The sequence below is a fragment of the Schistocerca gregaria genome, chromosome X (genome assembly GCF_023897955.1).
Source record: "Schistocerca gregaria isolate iqSchGreg1 chromosome X, iqSchGreg1.2, whole genome shotgun sequence".
Classification (NCBI taxonomy): domain Eukaryota; kingdom Metazoa; phylum Arthropoda; class Insecta; order Orthoptera; family Acrididae; genus Schistocerca; species Schistocerca gregaria.
In genome coordinates this window covers 67,894,067-67,906,628 of record NC_064931.1, presented here as the reverse complement: position 1 = coordinate 67,906,628, position 12,562 = coordinate 67,894,067, and the positions used below count along the sequence as shown (strand labels likewise).

At 42.5% G+C, this 12,562-nt stretch overlaps 1 protein-coding gene and 1 non-coding gene across 3 annotated transcripts in view; one reads left to right on the top strand and one right to left on the bottom strand.

Annotated features, from left to right (window-relative positions):
- The first annotated feature begins 6,545 nt into the window (after window positions 1-6,545).
- Window positions 6,546-6,620, top strand: Trnas-cga (transfer RNA serine (anticodon CGA)). Its single transcript has one exon. It is a non-coding gene; the product is annotated as a tRNA-Ser (tRNA).
- Window positions 6,621-8,440: 1,820 nt separating this feature from the next.
- Window positions 8,441-12,562, bottom strand: part of LOC126298684 (potassium channel subfamily K member 1-like) — a 505,323-nt gene continuing 501,201 nt past the window's right edge. For both annotated transcript variants that reach the window (XM_049990121.1, XM_049990120.1), the window contains exon 4: window positions 8,441-10,813. In XM_049990121.1, the coding sequence (XP_049846078.1) occupies window positions 10,536-10,813 (278 nt within the window). In that variant the 3' untranslated portion in view covers window positions 8,441-10,535. The remainder of the gene's footprint in view (window positions 10,814-12,562) is intronic.

Genomic DNA, 12,562 nt, shown 5'->3' with positions numbered 1-12,562 from the left:
AAAAACGTCTATGCTGTAATGACTTCCATCCCAAGTCGTGTATCATATCTGCCACACTCTCTCCCCTATAACGTGATAATACAAAACGAGCTGCCCTTTTTTGCACCCTTTCGATGTCCTCCGTCAATCCCACCTGGTAAGGATCCCACACCGCACAGCAATATTCTAACAGAGGACGAACGAGTGTAGTGTAAGCTGTCTCTTTAGTGGACTTGTTGCATCTTCTAAGTGTCCTGCCAATGAAACGCAACCTTTGGCTCGCCCTCCCAACAATATTATCTATGTGGTCGTTCCAACTGAAGTTGTTCGTAATTTTAACACCCAGGTACTTAGTTGAATTGACAGCCTTGAGAATTGTACTATTTATCTAGTAATCGAATTCCAACGGATTTCTTTTGGAACTCATGTGGATCATCTCACACTTTTCGTTATTTAGCGTCAACTGCCACCTGACACACCATACAGCAATCTTTTCTAAATCGCTTCGCAAATGATACTGGTCTTCGGATGACCTTACTAGATGGTAAATTACAGCATCATCTGCGAACAGTCTAAGAGAACTGCTCAGATTGTCACCCAGGTCATTTATATAGATCAGGAACAGTAGAGGTCCCAGGACGCTTCCCTGGGGAACACCTGATATCACTTCAGTTTTACTCGATGATTTGCCGTCTATTACTACGAACTGCGACCTTCCTGACAGGAAATCACGAATCCAGTCGCACAACTGAGACGATACCCCATAGCTCCGCAGCTTGATTAGAAGTCGCTTATGAGGAACGGTGTCAAAAGCTTTCCGGAAATCTAGAAATACGGAATCAACTTGAGATCCCCTGTCGATAGCGGCCATTACTTCGTGCGAATAAAGAGCTAGCTGCGTTGTACAAGAGCGATGTTTTCTGAAGCCATGCTGATTACGTGTCAATAGATCGTTCCCTTCGAGGTGATTCATAATGTTTGAATACAGTATATGCTCCAAAACCCTACTGCAAACCGACGTCAATGATATAGGTCTGTAGTTAAATGGATTACTCCTACTACCCTTCTTGAACACTGGTGCGACCTGCGCAATTTTCCAATCAGTAGGTACAGATCTATCGGTGAGCGAGCGGTTGTATATGAGTGCTAAGTAGGGAGCTATAGTATCAGCCTAATCTGAAAGGAACCTAATCGGTATACAATCTGGACCTGAAGACTTGCCCGTATCAAGCGATTTGAGTTGCTTCGCAACCCCTAAGGTATCTACTTCTAAGAAACTCATGCTAGCAGCTATTCGTGTTTCAAATTCTGGAATATTCCATTCGTCTTCCCTGGTGAAGGAATTTCGGAAAACTGCGTTCAATAACTCCGCTTTAGCGGCACAGTCGTCGATAACAGTATCATTGGCACTGCGCAGCGAAGGTATTGACTGCGTCTTGCCGCTTGTGTACTTTACATACGACCAGAATTTCTTCGGATTTTCTACCAAATTTCGAGACAATGTTTCGTTGTGGAACCTATTAAAGGCATCTCGCATCGAAGTACGTGCCAAATTTCGCGCGTCTGTAAATTTTAGCCCATCTTCGGGATTTCGCGTTCTTCTGAACTTCGCATGCTTTTTCCGTTGCCTCTGCAACAGCGTTCGGACCTTTTTTGTGTACCACGGGGGATCCGTTCCATCTCTTACCAATTTATGAGGTATGAATATCTCAATTGCTGTTGCTACAATATCTTTGAATTTGAGCCACATCTCGTCTACATTCGCATAGTCAGTTCGGAAGGAATGGAAATTGTCTTTTAGGAAGGCTTCTAGTGGCATTTTATCCGCTTTTTTAAATAAAATTATTTTGCGTTTGTTTCTGATGGATTTGGAAGAAATGGTATTGAGCCTAGCTACAATGACCTTGTGATCACTAATCCCTGTATCAGTCATGATGCTCTCTATCAGCTCTGGATTGTTTGTGGCTGAGAGGTCAAGTGTGTTTTCGCAACCATTTACAATTCGCGTGGGTTCGTGGACTAACTGCTCGAAATAATTTTCGGAGAAAGCATTTAGGACAATCTCGGAAGACGTTTTCTGCCTACCACCGGTTTTGAACAAGTATTTTTGCCAACATACCGAGGGTAGGTTGAAGTCCCCACCAACTATAACCGTATGAGTGGGGTATTTATTTGTTACGAGACTCAAATTTTCTCTGAACTGTTCCGCAACTGTATCATCGGAGTCTGGGGGTCGGTAGAAGGAGCCAATTATTAACTTAATTCGGCTGTTAAGTATAACCTCCACCCATACCAATTCGCACGGAGTATCTACTTCGACGTCACTACAAGATAAACCACTACTGACAGACACAAACACTCCACCACCAATTCTGCCTAATCTATCTTTCCTGAACACCGTCTGAGACTTCGTAAAAATTTCTGCAGAACTTATTTCAGGCTTAGCCAGCTTTCTGTACCTATAACGATATCAGCTTCTGTGCTTTCTATTAGCGCTTGAAGCTCAGGGGCTTTTCCAGCGCAACTACAACAATTTACAACTATAATTCCGACTGTTCCTTGATCCAAGCACGTCCTGTAATTGCCAAGCACCCTTTGACATTGCAGCCCATCCCGCACTTTCCCGAGGCCTTCTAACCTAAAAAACCGCCCATTCCACGCCACACAGCCTCCGCTACCCGTGTAGCCACCAGCTGAGTGTAGTGAACTCCTGACCTATTCAGCGGAACCCGAAACCCCACCACCCTATGGCGCAAGTCAAGGAATCTGCAGCCAATACGGTCGCAAAACCGTCTGAGCCTCTGATTCAGACCCTCCAGCCGGCTCTGCACCAAAGGTCCGCAGTCGGTTCTGTCAACGATGCTGCAGATGGTGAGCTCTGCCTTCATCTCGTAAGCAAGACCGGCAGCCTTCACCAAATCAGATAGCCGCTGGAATCCAGAGAGAATTTCCTCAGATCCAAAGCGACACACGTCATTAGTGCCGACATGTGCCACCACCTGCAGTTGGCTGCACCCTGTGCTCTTCATGGCATCCGGAAGGACCCTTTCCACATCAGGAATGACTCCTCCCGGAATGCACACGGAGTGCACACTGGATTTCTTCCCCTCCTTAGCCGCCGTATCCCTAAGGGGCCCCATTACGCGCCTAACATTGGAGCTCCCAACTACCAGTAAGCCCAACCTCTGCGATTGCCCGGACCTTGAAGGTAGAGAATGATCCTCTGAAACAGGGCAGGCAGCTGCATCTGGCTCAGCCAGAGACAGTGCCTGAAACCGGTTTGTCAGATGCACCGGGGAGGCTTTCTGATCAGCCTCCGGGGACGCCTTTCGCTGCCTGCCACACCTTGGAACGACCTCCCAATCAACCACAGGCGAGGGCTCAGCCCCACTGCGGGCAGCAACCGGGGCAACCACAGCGGCAGACCGATCTGGGGACAGACGGGACGAGGTTGACATCCCCGTGATACCCAAGTCCGGCTCCCCATAGTGGTGCCCATTGGCAACAGCCTCAAGCTGCGCGACCGAAGTCAGCGCCAATTGCAGCTGTGAGCGACGACGTTGGCCATGTCATTTAAAGTTCAAATTTGTGTACACGTAGCTGTTGACGTGTTACGAGAACAATGATATTACTGGTGATCCGCTGTTAATGTTGAGATTTCCGTAGAGTGCTTGTTGCCATTAATCGCGTTTTTTTACTGTTTCGTCTAAAATCCAGTTTCTAGAGCCACTCGCCGTTGAGCGACGTTCAGCACGTGGATGGAAAACCTTTTCGAGAGCGAAAAACTTTTTCCCAATTTCCGTACAGCTTTGTAACTCCATATATTGTCTCTAGTATTCAATTTTGACTAAGGATTACTGTACGATATATGTAAAATAATCCATTGTCTCAGAATTTTTGGAATGTCACTTGGTGTAATTAGAGTTAGTTTATGAGTGTTATGGGGTGTCTCATGGCTAAGAACGTGTTTGCTAATGTGTTTTGTATGATGATATTAGTTGACGCTTAGACTGAGTCTAAGAAAGACCTTTGGTCTCTAGCAGTCTCTTGCGGTACCCATTGTGTGTAGTCACCATGGGGTTTTGGTGTTTAGAGGACCTGCAACACAGCTACGTTATGTTGGTTGTATTTGGCAGTGACCCACTTTTTTTGCTGTCAAGTGTACATATCTGTCGCAGCTTGACATTTAATACTCGTTTGCTCCTTTCTATAACATAGTTCACGAGGTGCAGATATAAACCGTACTACTTCCTTTGCCTGATTGAGCTATAATGATTTTTCTACTCAGTTGGTGATAATTTTAAAGAATATTTTGACATTATGCAGTAGAGGCAGATAGGTCTACAATTTTTTATATCTAATCTGTCTTCTTTCTTGCAGAACAGGAATAATTACAGTGCTATTTCAATTTTCGTTTATTGTTGTGTAAAACTATCCTGTATATATTATTTTAAGTGTCGTTTTTATATATTTTGGCCCAACTTTAATCATTTTTACTGAAACACCATCTCCTGACTTCTTCCCTTTGTTCGTATTTTAAATGGCTTCGTACGTCTCACTTGAGATTACATTTGGAATATCATTATTTTCATAGTTACCTCTCTGTATTTCTTATTCATCTCTTTAATTATGCATAACTTTACATAAATTTTGAAATGCTTGTAAAGTTTTCCTCTGTTTTTAGTTACTAAGTCACCCGTCATTTGCCTGATGAAGTGTAATGTCTACCTAACATATGTCTGCATTTGATTTTCTTTATACTTTTATAGTTTTTAATTTTCCCAGTGATTTTTTAAACTTTCTCTGCGAAGGTTTCCAGAATTGACTGAAATGAAGGCGACTGGTCACAGTCAATTCTCAAAACCTTTATTCGTCTTGTCGTAGTGCTTCACATTTGCAGTGGATAAAAGTTAGATTTGTTTGTTATGTTGACAATTTCCAAGTTTCTAATTATGCAGTCAAATTAGTGTTGTCATTTTCCTTTCACGATATTTTGACAACTTTCCGAGTTCTCTTCGTAAGGTATCGAGCACAGATTTCCTTGCTCGCTACTTGGACTCTAAACTGTGAACAGGACATGTTGTGTGTTACCCTAGCGATTACATCCGGCAATTGTAAAAGAATAAAATACTCTCACACAAATTTAACAAAAAACAAAACTGTGCAGCAGACCAGTGTCATATTTTTACAGTCTTCAGCAGACTGTAAAAATATGACACTATTATAATTTTAGTTGCCAGTAAATAATCTCTAGGGCAATGCGTGACATGTCTTGTACACATTTTGGATGTAGTCCGAACAATATGCAATGAAATCTGTTCTCGATTTCTAATGAAGATAACAGAGTCGTCGCAAATTTGTGAAAGCAATTTGACAACAGTGATTAGGCCGAAAATCCATTAACTTGGAAATCAGTTACCATTCATATCATCTTCTCGACATTTATGAAACGTTTTCGTTTAATTAAACATGTTCTATCATAGAATGAGATTTACACTCTGCAGCGGAGTGTGCGCTGATATGAAACTTCCTGGCAGATTAAAACTGTGTGCCCGACCGAGACTCGAACTCGGGACCTTTGCCTTTCGCGGGCAAGTGCTCTACCAACTGAGCTACCGAAGCACGACTCACGCCCGGTACTCACAGCTTTACTTCTGCCAGTATCCGTCTCCTACCTTCCAAACTTTACAGAAGCTCTTCTGCGAAACTTGCAGAACTAGCACTCCTGAAAGAAAGGATATTGCGGAGACATGGCTTAGCCACAGCCTGGGGTATGTTTCCAGAATGAGATTTTCACTCTGCAGCGGAGTGTGCGCTGATATGAAACTTCCTGGCAGATTAAAACTGTGTGCCCGACCGAGACTCGAACTCGGGACCTTTGCCTTTCGCGGGCAAGTGCTCTACCAACTGAGCTACCGAAGCACGACTCACGCCCGGTACTCACAGCTTTACTTCTGCCAGTATCCGTCTCCTACCTTCCAAACTTTACAGAAGCTCTTCTGCGAAACTTGCAGAACTAGCACTCCTGAAAGAAAGGATATTGCGGAGACATGGCTTAGCCACAGCCTGGGGTATGTTTCCAGAATGAGATTTTCACTCTGCAGCGGAGTGTGCGCTGATATGAAACTTCCTGGCAGATTGAAACTGTGTGCCCGACCGAGACTCGAACTCGGGACCTTTGCCTTTCGCGGGCAAGTGCTCTACCAACTGAGCTACCGAAGCACGACTCACGCCCGGTACTCACAGCTTTACTTCTGCCAGTATCCGTCTCCTATCTTCCAAACTTTACAGAAGCTCTTCTGCGAAACTTGCAGAACTAGCACTCCTGAAAGAAAGGATATTGCGGAGACATGGCTTAGCCACAGCCTGGGGTATGTTTCCAGAATGAGATTTTCACTCTGCAGCGGAGTGTGCGCTGATATGAAACTTCCTGGCAGATTAAAACTGTGTGCCCGACCGAGACTCGAACTCGGGACCTTTGCCTTTCGCGGGCAAGTGCTCTACCAACTGAGCTACCGAAGCACGATACTGGCAGAAGTAAAGCTGTGAGTACCGGGCGTGAGTCGTGCTTCGGTAGCTCAGTTGGTAGAGCACTTGCCCGCGAAAGGCAAAGGTCCCGAGTTCGAGTCTCGGTCGGGCACACAGTTTTAATCTGCCAGGAAGTTTCATGTTCTATCATGTTCCTTATATCGCTTGTTTGAAACTCTCACTCTCTCTTTAATTTATGCCTCGTTCTACTTGACGTTTTCTTTTAAGATTTATACAGAAAATATAAAATGACAGTCTGAACACGTAAATGCGTTATCGCAAAAAAAGAAAGTCATGCTTGTAGTTTTAGTAGATCACAGTAGAAACAAGGAAATACACTCCTGGAAATGGAAAAAAGAACACATTGACACCGGTGTGTCAGACCCACCATACTTGCTCCGGACACTGCGAGAGGGCTGTACAAGCAATGATCACACTCACGGCACAGCGGACACACCAGGAACCGCGGTGTTGGCCGTCGAATGGCGCTAGCTGCGCAGCATTTGTGCACCGCCACCGTCAGTGTGAGCCAGTTTGCCGTGGCATACGGAGCTCCATCGCAGTCTTTAACACTGGTAGCATGCCGCGACAGCGTGGACGTGAACCGTACTTGCAGTTGACGGATTTTGAGCGAGGGTGTATAGTGGGCATGCAGGAGGCCGGGTGGACGTACCGCCGAATTGCTCAACACGTGGGGCGTGAGGTCTCCACAGTACATCGATGTTGTCGCCAGTGGTCGGCGGAAGGTGCACGTGCCCGTCGACCTGGGACCGGACCGCAGCGACGCACGGATGCACGCCAAGACCGTAAGATCCTACGCAGTGCCGTAGGGGACCGCACCACCACTTCCCAGCAAATTAGGGACACTGTTGCTCCTGGAGTATCGGCGAGGACCATTCGCAACCGTCTCCATGAAGCTGGGCTACGGTCCCGCGCACCGTTAGGCCGTCTTCCGCTCACGCCCCAACATCGTGCAGCCCGCCTCCAGTGGTGTCGCGACAGGCGTGAATGGAGGGACGGATGGAGACGTGTCGTCTTCAGCGATGAGAGTCGCTTCTGCCTTGGTGCCAATGATGGTCGTAGGCGTGTTTGGCGCCGTGCAGGTGAGCGCCACAATCAGGACTGCATACGACAGAGGCACACAGGGCCAACACCCGGCATCATGGTGTGGGGAGCGATCTCCTAAACTGGCCGTACACCTCTGGTGATCGTCGAGGGGACACTGAATAGTGCACGGTACATCCAAACCGTCATCGAACCCATCGTTCTACCATTCCTAGACCGGCAAGGGAACTTGCTGTTCCAACAGGACAATGCACGTCCGCATGTATCCCGTGCCACCCAACGTGCTCTAGAAGGTGTAAGTCAACTACCCTCGCCAGCAAGATCTCCGGATCTGTCCCCCATTGAGCATGTTTGGGACTGGATGAAGCGTCGTCTCACGCGGTCTGCACGTCCAGCACGAACGCTGGTCCAACTGAGGCGCCAGGTGGAAATGGCATGGGAAGCCGTTCCACAGGACTACATCCAGCATCTCTACGATCGTCTCCATGAGAGAGTAGCAGCCTGCATTGCTGCGAAAGGTGGATATACACTGCACTAGTGCCGACATTGTGCGTGCTCTGTTGCCTGTGTCTATGTGCCTGTGGTTCTGTCAGTGTGATCATGTGATGTATCTGACCCCAGGAATGTGTCAATAAAGTTTCCCCTTCCTGGGACAATGAATTCACGGTGTTCTTATTTCAATTTCCAGGAGTGTATATACTAGTGGACAAATTTTTGTGTAACTTTTCTTGTGATACGCAAAAATAGTAACAATGTGCCTTAAAATAATGGCTTATTCAAACAAAAATGTCTAATGTCTGCGATAGGTATTTTGTATTTGATTTTGAGAAGTGGTCCACTGTCAAACAAGTGGTAAATAATTTCAACATTATTTACACAGACATACTTTATTTGTTCTTATATATCTTCTGTTAAGAGGAGCTACATTATTTATTCTGCTATCACTAATTTCTGTGCAGTAGATGTGGACAGATCTTATTTCACAAGTTCCTGTTACAAATAACCTTCTGTTGATTTGAGAACAATGAATAATATTACCATTTTATTGTCCTGCTAGTGAGTTTTTAAACTAAGGAGACATTCACAGATTTTTTTAAATAGTACATGATTCAATTCCTCTTTCCTCCATGTGGGAACTAATTTATCACAGGTTAGTTACAATGAAAGGCAAGAGATGATGACAGTTGCAGGTATACTTCTAAGTGTGATTAACCAGTGATAAATATATTCTGGCATGACTACTGCTATTCACATAAAGTTCTTTTGAAGGTAATTTATTTTCATTACATGTCTAGAGATATAATATATAATTCAAATTTGACAGTTATGTGAAACACATATGCCTACTGTATATATATATATATATATATATATATATATATATATATATATATATATATATATATATATATATATATATATCTTTTGAATCGCTGCTATGGCTAAAAGCAATAATTAGTGTCTTTAATATATAACATGAACTGCACAGCATTGCAAAATTTTACATTTTTTGGTTAGATTGAAATGGTTTCTTAAAATCCAACATAAAATATTCACAAACTTTATTTACTCATTTCACATCAATCTCATGCAAAAGTTCCACAAGCTCTGATCATTTTCAGTTACCAAAATTCTTTATTTGTATACAGAGCTTCATAAAACAATTTTGAATAATTTTGTGATTGATGAGCAGAAAACAAGTATATAAAGTCTGGCGTCTGAAATACTTCATTTTCAGGTTAAGGGCTGCCTTAAAAATAAAAATATCAGAGATTTTCGTTGGTTCTAAGTCTTGTGTTTTAAGTCTGCTAAACTTTGATTGCAGACAAAAATTCATAGACATTTTTGTAAGCCCTTATTCAAGATACTGAGATACATTTTAGAGTTCAGTGTTGCTTTAGAGACTTCAAACAACATCTTCATTCAAATAAATTAATTTGACACTTAATCATATGCATAGGAACCTAAATGTTCAGATGCAACAAATTTTATTGATGAATTCTATGAATAATCAATTGGTTAGCAGTTGAAAGACATAAGCTTAAATTTTGTAGCAAAAATAAATAAGTTAAATAATTGATAACATGAGCTCATGGATTTGTGTTGAAGGGAATGTCCACTAGATTATTTATAATAAATAAACTCAGGAACATAAGCAGTGAACTTTGTGCAATGAAAGGTTATCATTTATGAGATGGTACACCAAGGAGCTGGACCATTTAAATGTGTTTAACCATAAATTTTTGTCCTTCAGGAAGTACTGTGATTTAAAGAAAATCGGTTGATTGATTCTAAATTCAGGTAAACTATGTACCTACAAATAACCTCAAATTGAAGGATTATTTAAATTTTACACACAATGGTAATTGACCCTAACTCATTTAAAAGTCACAGAAAGACAAGGAATAATTATTTAAATTGAGGCTTTATTCATGTCTACAGTGAGGAACTTCTGCAAGTACTAGCTGACACTCAGGAGTGTAGTGGGGATAAATTACTTAACAAACATCTCAATATTTGCTAGTAACTGTTAATTTTTTAGGTTTTCAGGTAAGGTCTACCTTTTCTTCTGACAATATCAACAGATTAATGGTACTGTGCTTAAAATTTGCTCCATATTTTGATTATTCATCATCCTGATAGTTTACATAATGCTCCAGACACTGCCACAGATTATCTGAGTTGTATGTTTTTAGATAGTCACATGACGGTCTTAAACTTACACATAGGTACTATTCATGTTTAATGGCAAAGTTATAAATAAATATAACATATTTGTAATAAACCACTGCAAAACAATGCCAGTTGCTTATTAACTGAAGGAATTAAGTGCTAATTAAAAATGATCAGACATATTTGCAGTTTCAATGAAACTAAAAATATTCCAAGGAAAGTCACAAGTGGCTTTTTGCTACAAAATTTTCCTTGCTTTCTTTGAAAGGTCAGTAAGGCAGTATGCCAATTTACGGGCGAGCGTGTACAGGTGTTGTGTCTTCAGGGCTAGGAGAATCGTCATGGCGTGACTTGACACGCACCACTGCATGACGTCCTGATCCTCCATCATCCAGCTGCTGCGTATATTTCGGACCAATGGTTCCTGGCGTCTGCAAGCGGACTTTCTCTGGATCTCCAGTTGTTTCATCAGAACGCATCAAGAAGAATAGACCAAAATTCAGTTGGGGGATGTCGTAGAATACAGTCAGTGTCAGCATCATAAATGTCAAGCCCGCAAGAAGATAACCTGAGGAAAAAGAACAGAACTCTTAGCTTAAACCGTTTTTACTTTGGCTATTGGTTGCTCTAAATAAAGATCTCTTTCTTTCACTATCGTTTTGAACAGTATATCAGCTATCTAAATTTACACATGGTAGTAGTGTATTTTCTTGTTCTGTGAAACTAAGTTGGAACATAAGAATTAAAGTTAGTGAGTAAAACACTTGTGATAAGTATGAATGGTGTTTCAGAAATTTTGAAAACTTTAGGCCACACACATAAGATCACGCTTTGTTGAAGGGCACATCCATTTTAACCAGTCATTTAAGATATGTTTACATGCGTGATACAAATCGGTCATTATACGCAATACATCTTAGGAAACTTGTTGTTAGTTGTTATTTTCCTTTAAGCTTTCAGTGTGCCTTACTAATTATTATGGCTTACATATGAAATTCAGGATCCAACGTGGACGGGTGATAATTTGAGTTCATTGGCATGATTATGAGTTACGTTGAGACGGCTGGATATGGGCAGAAACGTTCGCTATAATTACCATTAGCGGTTGCCTAACGGGAGGCATCCGCATGACGGTAACTTTGTAGCAGTTTATCGAAACTAGGAGTCTTCGTCCTGAGTATGTTGGTCGTGGAAGGAGTGATAGAAGTACGCAAGAGTCTGTGGATGTCATTGTACATAGGTGTAGTAATACACCTTGAAGTTGTACATCTGCTGAGTTACGTGCTACGGTGCAGGCCACGTAACCGTTCGGAGAGTATTCTAGGAGTACAGTCTACACGTGGAGCACCTTCAACAGATACAGGTATTAGTACCAACCTATCCTGAAATGCACATGGGACTTGTGCAATGGTATCAATATAAAAATGCCCATTTATATTCGTGGATTGAGGCACCTTGTGTGGCTTATTTTAAAGCTACCCCCATATCTACCTCACTGTTGAGAAACAGGATCATGCATCTGTGTGAGGACGAGAGATTAGGGTGAGGAAACAACAAGCTATGGTAGGTGAAACAAACGATACACTCGTGGCGTTCCTCTTTCTGAACGCTGAGATCGGAGGAAGTGATTTCACGTGATCCAGACACAGTGCTCTGCTCGCCCGGTGAGAGTAAGCCACCGGTGTGCGACGACTGTAGTCGACTGAAATGGAAATGTGTTCATCAAATTTCTATAGTACGTGTTTTATGTCAAAATATGATGGCTGTCTCTATGAAAAGCGTGTGGTTCCTGTTTCAGAATGCTGTGTAGCATCTGAGCTTCTACAAAGGTAATTAGGTAGAGTATTTTTATGTGTTTTAATGGTTGCTGGCTCACCCTGTTTTTACCCAGTGATCAGCGATCACCTTTCCCTGTTGTATTAATTTAGCGAAATGAGTCCCCAACTTGGGAAGTGCCACCACCGAGCTGCAAGTCTTTTCAGTTGCGTGTCGATCATGATGAAATGATGACGAAGAAAACACAACACCCAGTCCAAGAGGAAGGAAACCTCCAACCCCGCTGCTGCATGACAGTCAGATGCGCTGACCTCTCAGCTCAGAAGGCGGATTTATTTTAGCTATTGCATAGTTATCTTACGTGTATTTTAATAATGAATTTTACGAAATGGTTGTAGACTGAGGCTTGTGTACAGGGTGTATCAAAAAGAATAATCCGATTTGGAACATCTATATTTCTGAAAATAATAATCATATACAACGAATTTTGTTTTTTGGTTAAAGAGAAATTAAAAACTTTTTTTATATCTTTTAATAGGTG